Source organism: Triticum aestivum, chromosome 7D (genome assembly GCF_018294505.1).
Source record: "Triticum aestivum cultivar Chinese Spring chromosome 7D, IWGSC CS RefSeq v2.1, whole genome shotgun sequence".
In the NCBI taxonomy this organism is placed as follows: domain Eukaryota; kingdom Viridiplantae; phylum Streptophyta; class Magnoliopsida; order Poales; family Poaceae; genus Triticum; species Triticum aestivum.
Window position 1 is genome coordinate 582,149,071 of NC_057814.1, and position 15,644 is coordinate 582,164,714.

General features: G+C 40.9%; 1 protein-coding gene across 1 annotated transcript in view; it reads left to right on the top strand.

The window, feature by feature from the left end:
- Positions 1–15,567: 15,567 nt before the first annotated feature.
- The window catches only part of LOC123169946 (mediator of RNA polymerase II transcription subunit 11), a gene marked incomplete in the record, with an annotated part of 1,675 nt that continues 1,598 nt past the window's right edge, over positions 15,568–15,644 (top strand). The window contains 1 exon segment of the mRNA XM_044587797.1: positions 15,568–15,644. Coding sequence (XP_044443732.1) covers positions 15,623–15,644 — 22 coding nt within the window.

The window sequence follows — 15,644 nt, forward strand, 5'->3', positions numbered from 1 at the left end:
CGGTTCAACCACCTCCTAGATAAATAAAATCTATGTCACGTTGGTCGGCATAATTGTCATAAACAATAAATGAACCAAATAGTTATAAAAAGATAATATATACCACATCCGAATCATAGACAGGACGAGGGCCGACGGGGGCGGATACCAAAACCATCGCACTATGTAATAAGAAGGAATAATAAAAGTAACAAAATTAGACAAGTATCTATCTGAAGTAAGATTTTTTTTCTTTCAGAAAGAAGATAAGAACAAGAGGCTCACCATGGTGGTGCTGGCGACGAAATCGGCGCGGGCGATCGACGGCGGTGAAGACGGAGACGGGACGTGACGGACCGCTAAACCTAGACAAATCTCGGGGAAAATGGAGCTCGGAGGTCGAGTTTCGAGAGGAGAGAGATTAACTAGTGTGGCTCTGACATTTCATCGAACACCTCATGTGCATAGGAGGTGAGCTAGAGCACCCAAATGCCCTCCCCTCGACGGCCAGAAAAAATAGAGCACTGTGGAGTGCTCTGCTGCAGCGATGGGGTATATATAGGCAGCTCATTTGTCCCGGTTCGTGGCTAGAACCGGTACTAAATCCGGGCCTTCTGTCCCGGTTCATGCCAAGAACCGGGACCAATGGTTGTGGGCCAGGAGCGAGGCCCATTAGTCCCGGTTCGTGCCTCGAACCGGGACAAATGGTTCCATACGAACCGGGACCAATGCCCACGAGGCCCCGGCCGGCCCCCCGGGCTCACGAACCGGGACGAATGCCCCCATGGGTCCCGGTTCGTGACTGAACCGGGACTAATGGGCTTGCCATGCCCGAACGAAAGCCCTGTTTTCTACTAGTGTAAACGAATGATCGGTGACTTTCACTGCAACTCATAACCAATATAAATTGGTTAACTATACCTTATGTGGTTGACTTTACCAACTAAATGATAAAACCATACTCCTTAACATTGTAGTATGATTGAAAATAAAAATAAATAAGTATAAAAGTTTGGTATAAAACTATTTTTTTTTGCTACTTGATTAACATAGGCTACTTGGATCATACCGAAACACATTTCTGGAACTTTGGCAGCAATGTCATAATTACTGAAAGTCAAGTTAAAAAGCCTCTCACATAAAGCATGTCTTCATATCTCTACCTTGAGTATGAGAAAATGCCGCTTCCACCACCTTGCCACCAATAAGCCTCCCATTAAACTAGATCCTTGCCTCATCATCTACCTTCAGATTAGAAAACCGCATAAACGCATTCTGATATTCAATATAAGAGAACACAACTCTGCCAAAGCTAGAGCCTTATTTAAGCATTTATTTGCTAATATACGAATATTTAAAAGTTTCAGCCTAAGCAACCTGCAGAGTGTTCCAAATTGATAAGGCTAGCCTGGTGGGTTTCTGCTGCAGCAAAAACGTGGGGTTATTTGATTCATCAATTTTTTTATTCTTTCGGTGGGTGGATTTGTCTCAATTTTCTACGAGACCTTGTACATATTCGTCATCATAAAACAACACTCGAAGATATCCTTGAGGGCCTACAAACAATCACATTTCACAATCCTTAGATACCTTAGGGTAAAGGCTAGATTATATTTGAGTGTGACTTTCTGTATAATCTCGTTCTATTTGAGAAGATCATAGCTGAAAGGAATTCTGCATATGTACCCCCACTGGTTGACCAAGAGATTTTTGTGAATATTCCTTATCATTTGTTCTATATAGTCAACTAATTAAATTTGAGCATTTTCAAGTCTAACTATCTCGCACACCATCTATGGCGCACTATATAAGGCCAATTGTTTATCATCGTCTTGCTGCCCTCGGTTACTGGTGTTGAAACCCAAAAGTGTGGAGTGTATTTTAGCAAGCACACCATATCTCAATTTGATCATTGATCTTAAAGACATTTGATTAGGCACATCAACATATACAGCAACCACGTTTTTGATTATGAAAATTAATGGGTACTCACGAGCTTTCCTCATAGCTCATAGTGTAGTTGATAAAATCACCCTTCATGAACTTCGGCAGCTCTGCATCTTTAACACAATTCAGCCCCACCGTCCTTATCATCAACATTGGTTATTGTGCGAAATGCAATCAAGTATAGATTGTAGTCTTGAATTAAGAGCTCTACCGATGAGCCACAACCTTCTCGGTCAGTCAACCTAGCCATGTGGTAGGTGACATGACCCTTAATCTTGGGTGGTGTGACTGGTGCACCTCGCACGAAAATGCAAGCGAGCCGACGAATATGATTCGCTTAATCCTCGACGAATTCATCGTATTCTACTGGTGTGGCATATATGTAAATTATAGGAAAAAATCAAAACATCCTAACTGAGAAGAAAATGCAATCCATTCAAGTGTTGAAGTTTAGACACAATTTTTTTTGGATCGTACATGCATATTTACCAAAAGAGAGGATGCAGAGACTAGTTGTATGACTCTATGCAGTGTTGTTTGATCATGATGCATATTTACCAAAAGAGAGGATGGAGAGACTAGTTGTATGACTGATACGTCTCCGACGTATTTATAATTTATGAAGTATTCATGCCATGTTTACAACAATTATATATGGTTTTGGTATGATTTGATTAGAACTAACCCAAACTGCTCCTGTTTTCAGCAGAACTACCGTGGTGTCGTTTTTTGTGCAGAAATAAAAATTCTCGGAATGGGCTGAAAATTTATGGTGATTTTTTATGGACCAAAAGAGAACCCCGAAGCACAAGAGTTGGAACAGAAGAGTCCCGAGGTGACGACAAGGTAGGGGGCGCGTCCTACCCCCCGGGAGGGTGCTCCTACCTTGTCGCTGCCTCGTGGACCCCCTTGACGTCAGACCGACGCCAAAAATTCCTATAAATACCAAAACCCCCAGAAATAAATCTAGATCGGAAGTTCCGCCGCCGCAAGCCTCTGTAGCCACGAAAAATCAATCTAGGCCCTCTTCGGCACCCTGCGGGAGGGGGCCATCATCACCGGAGGCCATGGAGGATCCCGAAGGGGGCCATCATCACCATGGAGGCCAAGGACCAGAGGGAGAACCTCTCCCCATCTAGGGGGAGGCCATGGAGGAGAAAGCACAAGGGGGAGACCCTCTCCCCTTCTCTCTCGGTGGCGCCGGAGTGTAACCGGGGGAATCATCGCCGCGGTGATCGTCTTCATCAACATCACCATCTTCATCACCTTCCTTATCTCTTTTACGGTCCACTCTCTTGCACCCCGCTGTAATCCCCTACTTGAACATGGTGCTTTATGCCACACATTATGATCCAATGATGTGTTGCCATCCTATGATGTTTTGAGTAGATTTCTTTTGTCTTTTGGGTTGATTGATGATATAGATTGGTTTGAGTTGTATGTTTTATTTTGGTGCTGTCCTATGGTGCCTTCCATGCCACGCACACGTGAGGGATTCCCGCTGTAGGGTGTTGCAATACGATCATGATTCGCTTATAGTGGGTTGCTTGAGTGACAGAAGCATAAACCCGAGTAAGGGATTTGTTGCGTATGGGATAAAGGGGACTTGATACTTTAATGCCATGGTTGGGTTTTACCTTAATGAACTTTAGTAGTTGTGGATGCTTGCTAGAGTTCCAATCAAAGTGCATATGATCCAAGGAGAAAAAAGTATGTTAACTTATGCCTCTCCCTCATATAAAATTGCAATAACGACCACCTATCTTTTTAACAATTGCCTAGGATAATTCTGCACACCAATCCATCATTATTCCACACTCGCTATTTATAATATATAGTAATATATTCTAACTTTATGTTAACATCACCTACTTTTATATTTTAGTTCTCCGATATTATACAAAGCTATCCTCTTCATACCCACAGCGTAGTTTTATTTCTCGTTTCTAGATGGAAGCAAACTTTGGTGTACGTAGAGTCGTATCAGTGGCAGATAGGACTTGAGAGAATATTGATCTTACCTTTAACTCCTTGTGGGTTCGACACTCCATACTTATCACTTCCACCTTTGGAAATTGCTATGATGATTCCTTGCACTTGGGGATTATCAATGACTCCATGCAGTGTTGTTTGTTCATGCACATCCATGCTTTCGCTTGTTGTCTCCTTCACTCACGCTTCTTCTGGAGTTCCTCCTACTACTTCTTCCCTGCTGCTTATTCCGCTAGTGCTTCTTCCCTTACTTATTCAGTGCCATTATGTATGATTTTCTATGGGCGGCAAGGGGCTACTATGCAATTAACACATCATTTTATGGTCCATGAAGCAAAGGGAACAATTAATACCATGGGCTGCACAATCTGGAAAAGGGTATCAACAACACACTTGGAGTCCACAAAATTTAACATGATTTTGTGTCAATGTATCTATAACTTCATGGATCAACTCTTCTGGTTTCCTTCTCAATTTTTTTTGTGGTGTGCAAAATTATAAATTAAATTAGTATGGACGGCAAAAGGACGCTGCTAATCACACATGGCCATTTTTACTTGGATAATGGAATAGAAGCCACTCATTCATCCTTGAAAGAACATGATTTTAGTTCATCAATTTATCCTTCAAGTGGACACATCATAGAAAGGATGCTTAATGAGTCGTGCAAAGCAAGCAGGTAGCTAGATTTAAAAGTCAATCGAATATGGATTTGATTTGTTCCACTGTTGCTTGTATTCTTAGACAGGATCCAATGTTGCTTCTCATCCATAGGTCTCAATTAATGCTGAAATCTTTGTTACATGTCTTTCATCGTAGGGCCTTGAACACCGGGCCAGCGCGACCAAGGCATAAAAAGCAATGTTCTAGTACTTGTGTTGCATCATAACAAGCATATACTAATCTACAACAAATGAAAAGAGTAGAGGTCAGAATATAAAAATTCCTTGGTATAAAGTAATCCGGTTAAATGCTCATAATTTAACTACATGAGTAGAAAGTTGACAAAACATTGAGCACTTGGTGGCCATCAAGTATTGAGCCAAACAAATCTACTACTAAAAAGACACATTGCGAGGAGGTATAAAGGTAGATGTTACACCATTGTAAAGTTAGTTATTGATTCCACTTTTTGCTGCTTATCTAGATGAAAGGAAAGGAATATGCACATATTGCATTGACAATTTTACCCAACTCGAGAAATATAAACTCTTAGCGTCATACTATTGACAAGGAATCTTGTTGAGTGCATGTATGACCGATATTAGTCCATAGAGGCTTTTAATAATTTCATTAAAATAAGAATCATGTTGTTCTCAAATCAAAAGCATGTGCTAAGAGCCTAAGACAATTGACTACATGATTCCACTCATAATTCGTACGAAAGGTCTGTATAACTAAAGCTATATTAAGAGTATAAGAAAACAATTTTACCTTGTTCTTTTTTTCTTGGATTATATTAGTTTGTCATAAATATATTATTTTTGGATGAGCAAGGATAGCATGGATCTCTTGATCTTCATGACCGCATTCTGCTAATGCCTGAAACACAACACCTTTAAGAACACAATGAATGCTTCTTTTTCTCCCAACGGTTATTGCTAAGTCATCACATCATTAATTATATCAAGCAAAAAATGCAAAAAAGTAAGTGAGAGAGAATAATGAACTACTAATGTGAACTGGCAAGCACTGAAGGAAATATGCCCTAGAGGCAATAACAAAGTTGTTATTTTATATTTCCTTATATCATGATAAATGTTTATTATTCATGCTAGAATTGTATTAACCGGAAACTTGATACATGTGTGGATACATAGACAAAACACAGTGTCCCTAGTAAGCCTCTACTAGACTAACTCGTTAACCAAAGATGGTTAAGTTTCCAAACCATAGAGATGTGTTGTCATTTGATCAACGTGATCAGATCATTAGGAGAATGATGTGATGGACATGACCCATCCGTTAGCTTAGCATATTGATCGTTCAGTTTTATTGCTATTGCTTTCTTCATGTCAAATACATATTCCTTCGACTATGAGATTATGCAACTCCCGGATACCGGAGGAATACCTTGTGTGCTATCAAACGTCATAATGTAACTGGGTGATTATAAAGATGCTCTACAGGTATCTTCGAAGGTGTTTGTTGGGTTGGCACAGATCGAGATTAGGATTTGTCACTCCGAGTATCGGAGAGGTATCTCTGGACCCTCTCGGTAATGCACATCATAAGAAGCCTTGCAAGAAAAGTGACTAATGAGTTAGTTTCGGGATGATGTATTATGGAACGAGTAAAGAGACTTGCCGGTAACGAGATTGAACTAGGTATGAAGATACCGACAATTGAATCTTGGACAAGTAACATACCGATGGCAAAGGGAATAACGTATGTTGTAATAACGGTTCGACCGATAAAGATCTTCGTAGAATATGTAGGAGCCAATATGAGCATCCAGGTTCCGCTATTGGTTATTGACCAGAGAGGTGTCTCGGTCATGTCTACATAGTTCTCGAACCCGTAGGGTCCGCACGCTTAACGTTCAATGGCGATTTTGTATTATATGAGTTATTTGATTTGGTGACTGAATGTTGTTCAGTGTCCCGGATGAGATCATGAACATGACGAGGAGTCTCGAAATGGTCGAGAGGTAAAAATTGATATATAGGACGATGGTATTCGGACACCGAAAGTGTTCCAGGGGTACCGGGTACATATCGGGTCACCGGAAGGGGTTCCGGGCATCCCCCGGCAACTACATGTGCCTAATGGGCCAAGAAGTGGACAGACCAGCCCCTTAGGGGCTGGTGCGCCCCATGTAGGCCGGAATAGAGGGGGGAGGAAAGAGGAGAAGAGAGAAAGGAAGGGAAGGAATTCGGCCTCCCCCTTCCTTCTCTCCTCCCTCCTCCTTCCTTCCCCCTCCGGGAATTATGGTAAGAGGGGGGCCGAATAGGATTAGGGCCCCAAGTAGGATTCCTCCTACTTGGGAGCCCCCTTGGCTGCCCCTGTCCCTCCCACCTATATATATGAGGGGGGGAGGCGCCTAGAACACATAACACCATCTGTTAGCCGTGTGCAGCGCCTCCCTCCACGGATTACACCCTCGGTCATATTCATGTAGTGCTTAGGCGAAGCCCTGCGTGGATCACTTCACCATCACCGTCACCACGTCGTCGTGCTGACGGAACTCTCCCTCGACACTTTGTTGGATCAAGAGTTCAAGGGACGTCATCGAGCTAAACGTGTGCAGAACTCAGAGGTGCCGTACGTTCGATGCTTGATCGGTCAGAACGAGAAGAAGTTCGACTGCATCAACCGCGTTGTCAAACGCTTCCGCTTTCGGTCTACAAGGGTACGTAGACACACTCTCCCCCTCTCGTTGTTATGCATCTCATAGATAGATCTTGCGTGAGCGTAGGAAAATTTTGAAATTGCATGCTACGTTTTCCAACAAAAACTTAGCAGGCTCGTCACTTTATCGAACATCTTTAAGATTGCTAGCCAAGATCCTTGGTTGCAACTTACAAGAAGCAATGTGGCGCATGCGACTTCTTCATAGAGAATGAGGATTTCAAGCAAGGTAGGCAAGTATAAATGAGATAAATAAATACATCACAAACTGAGTCTTCACCATATAATTGGCTTGTTATCGATGGTGATGATGCACTGGCTAGAACCTATTCCGTGGATAACAATAATAGCCTTGATGTCTGTACATATGCAGGATCCAACCAAGAAGAAAATCAATCAATCACAATGCATACGACACAAACAACTGGGCAAGCAAGAAACTTTCCATGCATAGCATAGCCAAGAATTGTCACGTCAACCAGATAGCCAAGGAAAATCGCTTATCAGTCGTGTGATATGTCATCTTATACCCAATCCCACTTGATATGGAAGCAACACTACGGGAGGATGAATTGAGTGTATATAAGATTCAAAAGGAAGATGTAGTACAAACCAGAGGTCTCCTGGCGTTTATGATGATGTGCCCTCCGTCCTTTGACCTGAAAACGACCGTTAAAGAGGACAGATAGAGTGATTTCTCTGTTGCTTCGTTCGCAAAGAGCGTCTTATAGGATGTGGCCATGGAGCCAAAGGAGAAAATCGGGAACAGGGACGAAGCGAGGTGGAAGAAACTCGAATATAATTGAGGTGATGAAGGGTGACAAATGTTGTTGTTTCTAGAGTATTTGTGGCTGCATTCCTCCTCGAGAGAGCGTCAATCAAGTGCCATGGCTGACTAATCTCACTAGAGCTGTTGGCCCTCAATAAAAGCTAGGGTTCTTCTGCCTCCCGCCGGCACCAGCGCCGGTCTATCCCGTCTCCGGTGGCCTTAGGGCCATGGGGCAGAGTGAGTCCCGGCCATTGCCGGTGGGAGGGCTTAGTTTTAGATTTGTTTCGAGTTTTGTTACGGTTTGTGTCCTACTCAGAAAGGCGAGATGGCGGCGGCTCCCTGTAGATGGAATTAATTTCTCCCCGCCTAGACCCTGTTTCGTTGATGCGTCTAGCATCGGCGGTGGGCGTGTGAAGGTGTGTCTCCGGCATATCTGTCTTTGATGGATTTGTTCGAATCTGTTCGTCGTTCGTCCATGTTCTTGTGTCTTCATATTGGATCCTTCTAATCAACACTCTTCATCAACGACATATGTTTTTCTGGTGCGTTTATTCTATGGGGCTTAGCACGACGACTTTTCGACTGCCTACAAAAATATTTGCGCGGCTTCGGCGAGGGAGGGGTGATGACAGCAGCGCGCCTTCGGCTCGATTCAGTGCTTTTAGTTGTCACTAGATGGTCTATGGATCTGCATGTAATTTTTATTATTTCTAGTGTTTGTTGTACTATCATTATTAAAGATGAATAAGTACTAGTCCAGTCTGGCGTACCATTTGGAAATTGCATGTGCCATCAAAAATCAAAATCCATGTTTGGAGGACTTTGTTGGAGCTATCCTTGGCGTGGTGTTTTAGCGAACAGACATATGACTACAAATTCCTAGTGTCCCCTTTGTAGTTCGGACTGTGAAAGCATCCCCTTTGTAGTTCGGACTGTGAAAGCATTAGGCATGCTATGTTTCTGTGCCCGGGGGTGCAGGAAATTTGGCGAATTCTTGGACTACAGGAGCTGGTGAATGAAATCTGCACAATAGAGAGAGATGGAGGTTCGGCGCTGGCCGATCTCCTACTATCCAAAAGTACCATATGTCCACTGGTGGCTGATGTCCAGCGCAATGATCTAGTGGCTACAACAATCTGGTATGTATGGTGGGAACGGCGCAAATACACACACGGTGAGAACATCTATGAGTCAGCAAGGTCGGCCCAAGCTATATCAACTTTAGCGCAGAACTTTTCACGTGCAAGGTTGAAGCAAACTAAAATTAAAAGACATGGCTGGTCCAAGCCGCCTGAGGACGTCATCAAACTTAATGTCGATGCAGCTTTTGATCAGGACACTGGTACAGGGGGTACGGAAGCAGTGCTGCGTGATGAGGCCGGTTTCTTTGTCGCTGCTTCCTGCAGTGATATACCCTTTGTGGAAGACGCAGCGACGACAGAGGCTAGAGGACTACGAGATGGCCTCCTACTAGCGAATGAAGTTGGTTGCAACAAAATCTATGTTGAAGCGGACTGTCTGGAGGTAATCGAGATCATGCTGAGTGGCGGGAATTCATTAGGAACAGCAGCGGCAATATATGAAGAATGCACTTTCTTATCTAGCAATTTTATCTCTATAGTTTTTAGCCATTGCCCTCGGAAAGCCAATATGGCGGCGGATCTGCTAGCTAAGAACTCGGAGGTGTCTCGAACAATTGTTTGGAAATCGAGCCCCCGGGTTTCTTAGTGGATGTTTTAACAAACGACGTATCTTTATTCTCACATGAAATATAAACCGCCATGACGGCATTTCCCTCAAAAAAAGATGAATAAGCCGGAAGTTTTTTTTTAAAAGAGCGTTGGCCACAACAGCGAAAGAAAGCGGTGACGATTAAGACTCCAACCAGGGAAGATGAACTGCGCGGCGACTATCTCTCGCCTTCAGCGAGTCCACAGGATGCTATCGCGTCGAGATAAACAGTATTGGACCGGCCCATTTTAGCGCGCCCTGACTGAAATGGGGAAACAAAAGGAACGCACACCAGGATTCGAACCCTGGTCGCGAGGTTGGTACAGGTGGAGCTAACAACTTCACCCAATTGAGTAACTGGTTAGAACTAGGATTGCGGCCTACTAGAGGTGACCGGAGCCAGGTTTCTCCGTTTTTTCTTTGTTTTTTTTTTCTTTTCTTTTATTTGTTTTTTCTTCTCCGATTTTTCCATTGTTTTCGTTTCTTCTTTGTATATTTTCGTTTTTCATTCTACATTCTTTTATAAATGATCAACATTTTTTTAAATATTTGTTCAACATTCCTCAAATACTTGTTCAACATTTTTCATATACATGATCAACATTTTTTTCAAATAATTGTTCAACATTTTTTCAAATAATTTGTTCAACATTTTTCAAATACTTGTTCTACATTTTCAAATACTTATTCAACATTGTTTTTATACGTGATCAACATTTTTTCAAATACTTTGTTCAACATCTTTTCAAATACTTATTCTACATTTCTCAAATACTTCTTCAACATATTCCAAATACTCGTTTAACATTTTTAAATACTTGTTCAACATTTTTCATATACCCTTTCAACATTTTTAGTACTTATTCAAAAAAATTCAAATACGTGTTCAACATTTTTAATACTTATTCAACATTTTTAGAAACTTGTTCAACATTTTTCAAATTCTTGTTCGACATTTTTAAATCCCTATTCAACAATTTTCCAAATGTGTTTTTGGGAGAGTGTTTTTGTAATATAAGTATTTAGAATATTTTAAAGTAAAAAAATGTAAGAAGGAAATAAAAAATAAAAAAATATGCGAAAAAGAAACAGGAAACAGCAGTAGCTTACCTGCGCACGTGGGCCGGCCCATATGCTCGCTGGCTTCAGCGAGTCCGAACGCACAACTCGCTGAACACGAGAAATAGCGCTGCCCGATGAAATGTGAGGTACGCAATGCGATAAAAGTCCCATGGGCTAGCTTCCCTTTTCTTCTAGGTTCAGTGGCCCAATAGGTCACAAACTCATGGGCTTTGAGCATCTAAGACCTCTTCCAATGCAAAGGTCTTTAGATGAGGTGCTAAGTGCATTAAATGGCTTAGCAACTCAAGTCTCCAATGCATAGGTGCTTAGTTTGTTGTTGCTAAGCTTGCTTCATTTAATTAGCTATAGACTCAAAATTGTCTTTCCACCTAGGTACACGTGCCTAGCACCATTTCTTCCTGGGGTCACCAAACTAGTCTCCCTCTTCTAAATTAACTTGCCACATCAGATTTTATGCCTATATGGCGGGTTTAGCATCTGTATATGGTGGAGCATTGGAGAGGCCTAAATAAGCCAGCTATAACCAACAAACAACGTCGGATCCTATATGGCGAAGATGGCGCCCCAAGCGCCATAGCGCGCACCCCCCAGTTTCCTGCGCGCCTTTTGGGCCGGCCCATTTGGGGCACGAGGCTCCCTAGTATTTCTTTCTTTTTTCTTTCATGATCCTTTTTCTATTTGTTTCGTTTTCCTTTTTTCCATTTTCATTTTCTCAATTCGCGAAAATCTATTAAATTTCGTGAACACGTTTCAAAATTGTGAACATTTTTTGAAATCATGAACACTTTCCAAAATGAGGAACATTTTTAAAATTGTCAAACTATTTTATAAAAATTCATAAGCATTTTTCTAATTCATGAACATTTTCTGAATATCGTGAACATATTTTGAAATTCATGAAAAAAAATCAAAATAGTGAAAAAATCAAATTACTGAACATTCCTTCAACCGTGTACATTTTTTAATTTTGCAATAGTTTTTCTGAAATCGTGAACATTTTTGAAACGATGAACATTTTTTAATTTGATGAAAAAAATATTCATAAGAATTTGTCGTAATCATGAACATGTTCTGAATATCATGATTTTTTTAAAAAATCATGAAAAAAATTGGAAATACTGAAATATTCAAATTCCTGAACATTCCTTCAACCGTGAAATTTTTTATATTTGCAAAAGTTTTTTTTCTCATATCTTGAACATTTTTTGAAACTATGAACATTTTCTAGTATGATGATTTTTTTAATTTTTGAACACATTTTGGAAATCATGAACAGTTTTTTCGAAATAATGAACATTTTCAAATTCATGAACAATCCTTCAACCGTGAATTGTTTTTGAAACTAAGGACATTTTTTATATTTGATGAACACATTTCAAATTAATGAACATGTTTCAGAAACCGTGAACATTTTTGGAATTCATGAATATTTTCATGATTCCTCTTTTTTTGTTCAAAATGTGCATGTTTTTAATTTTGGATCTTTTTTAATCACGAACTATTTAAATAGAAAACGCACCACCCGAACTGAAAAAAGAATAAGGCCCTCGGACATGGCCGGCCCATATGGGCGCTTGGGGAGCAATGGGTGCGCGCTACCGCTCCTCCCAGCTGAATATCGTATTTGATGCTCTCTGCGTCAAACTGCAGGCGCTTCACACAGGCGAGCGACTGAGCAGCAAACGCTATGGTCCGGCCAAGTTTTTGCGCGTACGTAATTTTTGAAAAATGTTCGGGTGCTATAAAAATGTTGGCAATGTAACACCCGAACATTTTTTGAAAAGTTTTGAAAAATTTGAACAAAAGCATTCACAACAATTTTATAAAAAACAAGATCGTTTTTTGAAAATTACAACATTTTGTGAATTTATGAACAATTTTTGAAAAACGACCATTTTTGAAGTTTCAAGCATTTTTTGAAGGCAAGAACATTTGTCTAAATTTAAGAACAATTTTCGAGCATAAACTTAGTTAAAAAAAGATAAAATAACGTTGAAAAAGGGAAAAAGAAACAGAAAGCGGAAAAAACAGACAAACCAGTAAAAGAAACAAAAAAAACAAAAAACTGTTCGAGATCTCAGAAAATTGTTTCTCTCAAAAAAAGTATTGGGAACTTTTTTGGTGCTTAATTTTAAAAATGTTCCCCTTTTCCATTTTTTAAAAAACAAAAACTGTTCGTGATCTAAAAAAAGTTTGTGTTTTTCGTATTTTGTTCATTTTTCGAAAACAGTTTTGAAGATTGTTGGCTTTTTTTGTATCTGTTTGTGGTTTACAAATTTCGTTTGTGTTTCATTTTGACTCAGAATTACAAAACATTTTCAGTTTTCCAAAAAAATGGAATACAAAAAATGTGGCATTTATCATTGCTCACAATTTTCAAGAAATGTTTTCAAAATGTTTTCCAAATCTGAACGCTATGTCTGTTCTTATATATTTCTGCACCTTTATGTTTAGTTGGAGGTTTGTTGTCGAGTGGCTAATGGCTTGCGGTTGGTGTGTGTCGTCGTGGGATATATTCCTGGTACTCGCTGTTAATTTTCATGTTGTTTTGTGTCGTGCGAAAGGAAAGGAAACAACGAGCGGGTTAGTGGGCCGGCCCAGTCGTGCATCAACCCTATGCGTCGAGCTGTAGTATGATACAAAATGCATCGCATCGGAGTTCCCCCTCCCAACGCCCCACACGACATATAGGAGGTCCACAAACAAGGGAGCACTAGTTAACGAGCGCTCCTTCGGAAACCTCGCAACAATCGCCGTCATGTGTCGCGTTCTGGGCGCTCCCTCCGAATTTTATTTTTTATTTTTGCGCATGCGTTTTTGGTTTTTTAAACGGTTTTGTTCCTTTTTTTTACTTTTCGGTTTTCCACCGGTCTTCCTTAACTTTTGGACAATTTTTTTTTAACAAAAAACCCCTTTTTTGCTTTCGCGAAAGGCACGGTTTTGCTTCCGTGAGAGGCATGGTTTCGTTTTCGCATGAGGCACGGCCGTGCCTCTCGGAAACGAAAAAAAAACATTTTTCTGTTTTTTCTTCTTCCGCGAGAGGCACGGCTTTGCTTTCGCGACAGGCATGGCCGTGCCTCTCGCAAATCAAAAAAAAAATGTGTTTTCTGTTTTTTCTTCGGCGAGAGGCACGGTTTTGCTTTCGCGAGAGGCACAACCGTGCCTCTCGGAAACGAAAAAAACGCGTTTTCTATTTTATTTCTTTTGTGGCATGGTTTTTGCTTTCGCGAGAGGCGCGGCCGTGCCTCTTGGAAATGAAAAAAAAATGTGTTTTCTGTGTTTTTTTTTCTGCGAGAGGCACGGTTGTGCTTTCGCCGGAGGCACGACCATGCCTCTTTCGGAAAGGGAAAAACCTGTGCCCTTCCAATTTGGTTTTTTATCTTTTTTTTGTGAAAAAAGGTTCGTCAAAACCTATCAACATGGGATCTTGTTTAGAAGATCTCGACGCGAGGAATCCAACGGTGAAAACGGTTCAAGATTTGGACGCACGGCTTAAGAGATAAAAACGTTTTGAATAAACGGGATCTATGAAAAAAGGGAAAACTCCCAGGTTGCAACAAGTGGTGCACACATAGCGCGCCACTTGTCATAACCTCAAGAGGTGGGAGTTATCTTTGCAAGGAGTACTCCTTAATTGGTGATTTCGCACAAACAATGAACCCAATCAAGAAACAACTAATAATAACACGAACAAACAAAGGGCCCAATCAAGAAGACATACGACGTTGGCTGGGTCAGCCCAAGTGGAAAATTTATGTAGGATTCCTATAGAGGAGACGCAAGAGGTCTTATCAGACAACCCCTATTTCTCGCTTGACGCGAGACAGGGGAGCGCTCGCGTCTGGCGGACCCAAACGGGCCGGCCCAGCCGCACGGGAGCCACTGCCTGTTTTATTTTTTTTTCAGTTTTCTGTTCTCGTTTTTTGATTTATTTTCGTACTTTTCTTTATACTCAAAAATATTTACTCTTCAAAACACATTTTAAAAAATGTTGAACAAGTATTAAAAAAAGTTGAATAATTGTTGAAAAATGTTGAATGAGTATTTAAAAATGTTGAAAAATATTTGGATTTTTTAATAAGTATGAAAAATGATGAACAAGTATTTAAAAAATGTTGAATAAGTATTAAAAAAATGTTGAATGTGTGTTTGAAAAATATTGAATAAGTATTAAAATGTTGAACAAGTATTTAAAAAAATGTTGAATAAGTTTTCAAAATCTTCAAGTGGATCGCGTCTTTGTGGCGCGGTGGCTAGTGCCCTTCCTTTGTTGATACGCGACCAGGGATCGATCATTGGTATAGCATCGCTTAATGCGATAAATATCTCTCGCGAGGCTAATGCACCGTGCGGACGTGAGCAACATAAAAACTGGAAATGTGTAACTGAAATGCTGATATGGCACGTGTGATGACATGGATAGTTTGCATGTTGAGATAATTCCTATAGTGGGAGTTGAGTCTCTTAGGTATACAGGGTTCGTGGGATGAGCGTTTTTTCTTTTCTTTGAGGATTCGTATTTTTCTTTCATTAGAATTAGAATTCGTGGGACTTGTTCCGTCTAAATAAACAAACAGGCCGGCCCAACACGCCGCCGGCCCCTCTCACACTCATCAGCTTTCCTCATGAAAAGAAACCTCACTTCCCTCAAAAAAATCCCCCCCAAAAAAACTTCCTTCGAAAAAAAAGAGAAAAGAAAACTCACCCTGATACAAACCTCGGACTTTCCCTCACCGTCGGCCGGCGCCGCCACCATCCTCGCCTGCGGCGATGTCTTCCCTGGTCCAGAGCA